Source organism: Amblyomma maculatum, chromosome 4 (assembly GCF_055883805.1).
Source record: "Amblyomma maculatum isolate TAMU_Amacu chromosome 4, ASM5588380v1, whole genome shotgun sequence".
Lineage (NCBI taxonomy): Eukaryota > Metazoa > Arthropoda > Arachnida > Ixodida > Ixodidae > Amblyomma > Amblyomma maculatum.
In genome coordinates this window covers 42261662-42267964 of record NC_139347.1, presented here as the reverse complement: position 1 = coordinate 42267964, position 6303 = coordinate 42261662, and the positions used below count along the sequence as shown (strand labels likewise).

The 6303-nt window shown below is 45.2% G+C and overlaps 1 protein-coding gene across 1 annotated transcript; it reads right to left on the bottom strand.

Moving 5' to 3' along the window:
* Positions 1–2: 2 nt before the first annotated feature.
* Galk (N-acetylgalactosamine kinase) lies at positions 3–6273 on the bottom strand. Its single transcript, XM_084601209.1, has 7 exons — positions 5899–6273; positions 4889–5401; positions 4089–4198; positions 3841–3998; positions 3267–3491; positions 2415–2656; positions 3–381 (listed from the first exon to the last, which is right to left on the bottom strand). Exons 1-7 carry the CDS (start codon positions 5910–5912, stop codon positions 219–221), a joined length of 1425 nt encoding a protein of 474 aa, XP_084457335.1. The 5' UTR covers positions 5913–6273; the 3' UTR covers positions 3–218.
* Positions 6274–6303: the final 30 nt, after the last annotated feature.

Below are 6303 nucleotides of genomic sequence, written 5' to 3'. Positions count from 1 at the left end.
GAACTGGTTCCTGAGAAATTCAGTACTATGATAAGAAAAAGCAAAACAAAACAACCTATGACTTGCTCTTAATCAAAACATTGGTATTGTAACAAATCTTGTGTAAATTTACACAAGATTTATATCACCACCCTAGCATTCAGGCATGCAAAGGTGGTGTTCCCAAATAGTCTTTACGGTGGAGACTTTCACAACCACGGATATCACATTCTTCGTGACTAGGGTATGAAGACTGCTGCTCCGCTACCAGGCTTGGTAACAAACATGGCAGTATCCTTGGCTATGCTGTCTCCAAGCTGTCCGTAAAACTTGTTGCCGACCTCCTTCAGGAAGGTAGCCAGCTTGTCTGATGGCACCAGGGAGATGCTGCAGCCTCCCCACCTGCACCAATATGCAGGAGAATTCTCACTGACAAATGGTTGGACAGAACGTTGCATATCGTGTGCCATGCCTGCTTTTGTGAACACACTTGGCAGCCGCAGATGAGGCAAGCTGAAGGCATCCAAATGCTGAAATGTGTTTGCAACTGCTTTCATGGAGTCTCCTCGTACATGGATGCTTTATAGACCAGAACACGGAGGCTAAATTTTGAGAGCTCCATTTTGTGTGCACTCTAACGCCATCAATAAGCGCTGCAGCAAAACGACTGCTCTGAACTGCTAAGCGAGGTGGCCACAAGTATACACATAGTGCTTTTGCTTTTATGTTTGAAGCTTTCGAAACTGGCTGCCTGTAAAATCATCGAAAGTGTATTTAATCCTCATGGCTTGACTGTTCTGCGAATCTCGCGACGGCAGGGGCAAGCACAACTGCCAAAAGTGGAGCGAATGGCTCGGTTAAGTGCATGGTTCCTTTGTATGCAAAAATATATTGGCTGTGGTCTTCCCAATTTGAGTTGCAATCTCAATAATACACCGTGTACTAGAAAAACTCTTGCAGTAGGCAATATACATTACCTTCGCATGGTGTCTCCAAAAATCTGTAACAGCCTGCACCTCATAAACAGGCGGCAAGTAGATATATCACATCTTCTCTGACTCTCTGGTGCCTCCGTTTTTGTTTCGATAGGCCAGAAGAAGGAATCAGCATCAGATCAGGCGAGCTGGAGCTACGAGGAAATGCCATTTTTAACAATAGCTGCTGACATAGAATTCCGGTTCTGCCATGATTAACCAACCAGTCCCATCGAATTTCGTGACTGGTTGGTGTTCAATTGCTTATTATAAGAGAAACGGAATGGTACACTGACGAGGGTAGTTAAAAATTATGGGGGTCACTTAAGTTCCGCCTTAAAGAATATGACGCGATAGCGGATGCTACCACCCGACATATCAAGTCCCGCTTTAATTAAGCCGCATGACCGTGCCTGTGTAGCCTAGGTGTAGAGTGCCTGATTGGGCATACAAGAGTACTGGAAGGTTGGCTCTTATTCCACCTTCCCACCTCAAATGAGCAACCTGAGTTGGCAGTGCCCCTAACTTCCTGATGTCATGTGGTCTCGTTAAGTCGCACAAACTATCGAAGAATCAATGCTCAGAAATGTAAGCAGCCAGCTACCTCCTGCCAGCACCATGCCCGCAATTTTTTGCCCACACCGCCGATGCTGAGGCTAAATATATTGCGCGCTGCGAGATCTTTGTTAGTACATTGCGTATTATTGGGTGTGCAAATTAAACTGGAAGTGTCAGACGTACCATGTTTGCATACAAACGTACCGTGCAATTTTCCGAACCACTCGCTCCATTTGTGGACGCTGTGTTGCTCCTGACAATGCAAGCTGTTCAGAACAGTGTTGCCGTTAGGCTGAAATTAACTTTCTACGATTTTGTGGTCATCCAGTCGTACAAACTTTCAAGAAAAATGTAAAAGCGCAAGAGCTACGTATATCTTTCGTCGTCTTGTTTAGCAGTCCAGAGCCGTTGTTTCACTGCAGTGCCTACAGAAGCTGCAGCACTTTCAAAATGGTGCAATTCAATTTACCCTCAGTGTTCTGGCCTATACTGATATGATCACAATTCAAACTTTCACGTGGTTCCCAAGGTACTAAGCTAAGCTCCACACTGAGCAAAGACATGCGAAGCAAATGAGTGTTTTCCCAGCAAGCTCTCGAGCCGGTTACTTTGTCATGCAGTATGTATGCATGATGGCATGGTGCCAACTCTGCTTCCTTAAATGATTTTGAAGGCTTTGTTATTCAAATGAATGGGCCCAGTTTCAAGGCCTGTTTTAGTGCCGTCTTCTACCGCTGATTTTGTGATCAGTCACAACACCTTGGGAACTGCACAAATGTTTTAACGATGGGGAATCTGTTGGTGGGAGTTGAACTTTTCTACTGCATGTGAATGCTTTTGCAAGATTCTGTATCTCTGTATCTAGGCAGTAAATAAAAGAAGATGAAAAAAGCAGACACGCACCCTGCACCAGTGAGCCGAGAACCCAGGGCACCAGCCTCGAGCGAAATCTCCACCAGGCGATCTAAATCGGGATGGCTGCACTCGTACAGGTCGCGGCAGCTCGTGTGGCTCTCATTCATCAGCTGGCCCAGCTGGGAAAGCTGCTCTGCTGCCGACAGATGTCCACCGCTGCCTTCGCAAATGTCCTTGAACTGCCACACCCTGCTAGCTTCTTCGTATACGTGAACTGCCCGCTGGTGCAACTGCAGAAATGAGAGTTTGTTTCACACACACACACAGAGGAAGTGAGAGAGATGGAGACATGAGACTGCCCTCTAGAGGCTGCAAGCAAAGGTATAAGACGTGACTGGTCGTGAAGTGTGGTGCTTCACAAAGTACTCTGAAAACATAGAGGTCTAACTTGCAGTGCGTATGGACAAAGAGGTGCTGTCATGGACAGTGCCAGATCAATTGCAAAAACACGAGGTTCTACAACATGCACTGACATCACATAGCATACTGGCTCTACTGCTTTTCACCTCCATCGAAAACTGTCCATTGCCGACAGGATTCAATCTTGCGGCCCTGACCACAGCAAACACCACACCCACTAAGCCACACCACTAAGCCACTATTGCCAGCAGCTCCTAGATCTCCCAATGAATGGAGTTCTTGGTTACAGCCCTGCAGTTCATGGCAGCTATTGCAGGAGATATGGCCTAAGGGCCTCTCCCAGATGGGGCAGACTTCTTACTAAACCAAATATATGTTTACATCATCATCACTCAGAGCTATAAGTGCACAAAAATTAAACTGTTCCATGCAGGCACTTTCTAAAGCAAGAAACAATACTTAAAGCACATATACACTTGCCTTAAACTCTTGCAGGTGTTTCGTGTTCTTGCTGAGAAAGGACTTTTCAAAGAGCACATTGTCCATGTCAAGGAGAGTACAAAGCTCGTCGCGAGTGTAGACCGCTGGATGCAAAATTTTCTTAACCAAAGTCACCATTTCGGGCAAAGAAACTTGCAGCAATGATTGAAGTTCTCCAAGCTTGAGTTGCTTCTTGTGCTCCAGACCACGTGCTTTTGCAATTACCTGTGCTCAGAAATAAGGAATGATAAAAAAAATCTAAAGAAATTATGGCAAGCACTCTCTCTAGTAACAAGAAAAATGCATGCACAAAGCAATGAATGTGCCAGAGCTTGAATTGATGTTCTATAATAGCAGGTTTTAATTAACAGAAATCATGGTAATCTGCAAACACTAGTAAGAAGATAAGTTGTGCCATACAAAAAATGCAAATACACATACAACACACTACTTTCATAAAGTGTAGTTATTGTAATTTAAGTGTGCATCAACTAAACTCTGACTCGTGGTGAAACAGGTGGTCACATTAGCATGCTGACTTGACAGGCTTGATATTAAGGAACAGTGCACAAACCTGAGCTGCGATGTGGCATTCCGCTACACGAATGTTGAAGTCTGATGTTGCAGCCTTGTTCATTTCCACAAGGCTGTTGGCGACAACAAACATTGCTCCATCAGGCAAGGCTACGCTAGTTGTTCTCAGGGGGTTAAACTCAATGAGTTTGGCAGTTCCTAGACGGAAAAACATGAGACATTGATATAAGGCCTAATTGCAGAATCATACTGCGTCGAGAGAGTCTTCCTCAGCTAAAACAAACAGACCTGCTTCAGCTAGGAATGCAATGGCTTGATCCATTCCTCCACCCTGGGTTCCAATATACCTCTCAGATGCAGCACACAATGACGCTAGCTTCAGCTTAGTTTCAGCAGCTCTGGAATCGATTTACGTGTGGTTAAGAAAGTTGAACATATATTGCTATAGCTAACCTGAGCACCACCATGATGTTGCATGGATAGCTATTGAGTGCCTTTCAGATATTCCCCGTAAATAATATTTCACTGGGTTAACAGGTGGAGAGCTAGGGGGGCGAATATCCGAACTAACCACAAATTTACTGGTAGCCTTGTCAACCTGCAGCTCCCTCGCGAGTGCCCTCGTGAACTTCCCACCATCCTTGCTGATAGCAGGTTTGACTTGACACTTCCGACAATGTCAGCGTGCCCACAATGTAATTTTCTGTGGAAAATAGAAGACTCACCACCACTATCCATCAGTTTGAATACAAAGCTCTGGGCGACTTTCAGTAATGGGGCGATCTCTGAACGCCTACTGCTACTGCTAAGGAAGTGATGACAGCATGCCTCTCTATCTCTAGTCAGCAGCAGAAAAAGATTTGTAACTATGAGGTACATGATAGTGTGTCACCTTTAATGCATATTCTCAAATACCTGATGCATGAAATAGATCAAACAATGAGATGGTATGAGTCACGAAACGTCAGATGTTTACAAAACTGATCATCAGCAGAATAAAAATTTTTAACTTGAGCAGCGCAGTCTGCTGACACATTAATGAAGACCTAACATCAGATTAACACTGAGATGAATAATGCGCAATTTACTTGTTTGCTCGTAGCGTAGCAAGTGCTGCAGCACAAACCACTGCACTTGAGCTGGATAAGCCCGCCGATGGCGGTACAGTTCCATGGACCATGACGTCTAAACCAGGTGATGAGACACCCAGTTTACAGCTTACTCCATTTTCCAAAGCCGCTTTGACTCCACACATGAAATAATGGTGCCAGCACGGCTGTACATCATCAATCTTTAGGCTCTCCATGGGTGCAGAATAGCTTTGGTAGCGTCCGTCAACATTGGCTAGTTGGAGCGTTGATGTGTTGTTACGTCCACAGCCAATCAAAATGTCTTGCTGGACTGCCATTGGCAGAACGGCGTAGCCACAGTAATCTACGTGCTCGCCAATCAGGTTAACACGGCCTGGTGCCCTGACATAGAACTCAGGGTCACTTCCAAACGCCGCATGGTATTTGCTGCGAACCACCTCCAGGCGTTGGCGGTAGTCTTCGTCGAGAGCATCAGAGAGTTTCAGCACTGGTGGAAACTGCGCTGCGTGCCTACAAATTTGAGAAATATTTGTCGTTAATTAGTTAACGTTACGTTTATCAGTTATCAGTTAACGAAAGAAAGACAAAAATAGGCCCAAACAAAACAAGCGCACTACACGAAGCCGTAGATGATAAATCAGCATGCTCGGAAAACCGAACAAATGACTACGATCGCGAACACTGATTTCAGTAGTCCACAGCAGTGCACACTAACATATTCACGAACATTTTATCTGGCGCAGTGGCACAGCAGTGCACACTGTAACATATTCACGAACATTTTATCTGGCGCAGTGGTTATTTCCGTTCCTTATCTCTGTGCTAACGAACAATAACACCTTTGCTCTTTTGATTGTGAAGAAAATCTTGATCAAGTCCACGTAGACCGCTAGAAATGAAGTAAAAATGGTCAATCTTAACGAGTATTCCAAGTTGCCGCGGGGAAGTCAATAACGTATTTCAAACATTTCAAATGCGCGAGAAAAGCAACATGCAAGAGTACTTACACCGGCTCCCCCATGACAACACCTTGATACGTGACACCGCAGGGCGCTCGCCTAGACTTTCACCGCGCTGAGGGGAAAACTAATGCAGCTGTTTCAGTCCGTAGTAGCCTCGCCGGTAGTGCCTCTCTCCGACCACTTCAGCGAAATCTAATCATGCCAGCTGCATCACAAATGACGGCTTGCGCGAAGACAACGTGACGCTCCGTAACAACCTGGCTGCCATCTTACATATCTTGCTACGGGCTTGAAATACTAAACTATTGATACCTTTGTGATACAGATTTTGTTTTTCTGCACAGGAAGAATTTGAAATGAGTATTACCACCGGATGCAAACCCGCCAACTCGAAGCGTAATTTAAGTTGTTGCCAATAGCAACGGGACGCCCTACACCATGGTGCCTGGA

Bases quoted from the DNA above. Each gene is read 5' to 3' on its own strand.
- Galk (XM_084601209.1), bottom strand. The intron at 2,657-3,266 runs GCAAGTGTATAT...TCATTTCTGCAG, and splicing joins AACACCTGCAAGAGTTTAAG to TTGCACCAGCGGGCAGTTCA. The intron at 382-2,414 runs GTGCGTGTCTGC...ATATTGGTGCAG, and splicing joins TCTCGGCTCACTGGTGCAGG to GTGGGGAGGCTGCAGCATCT.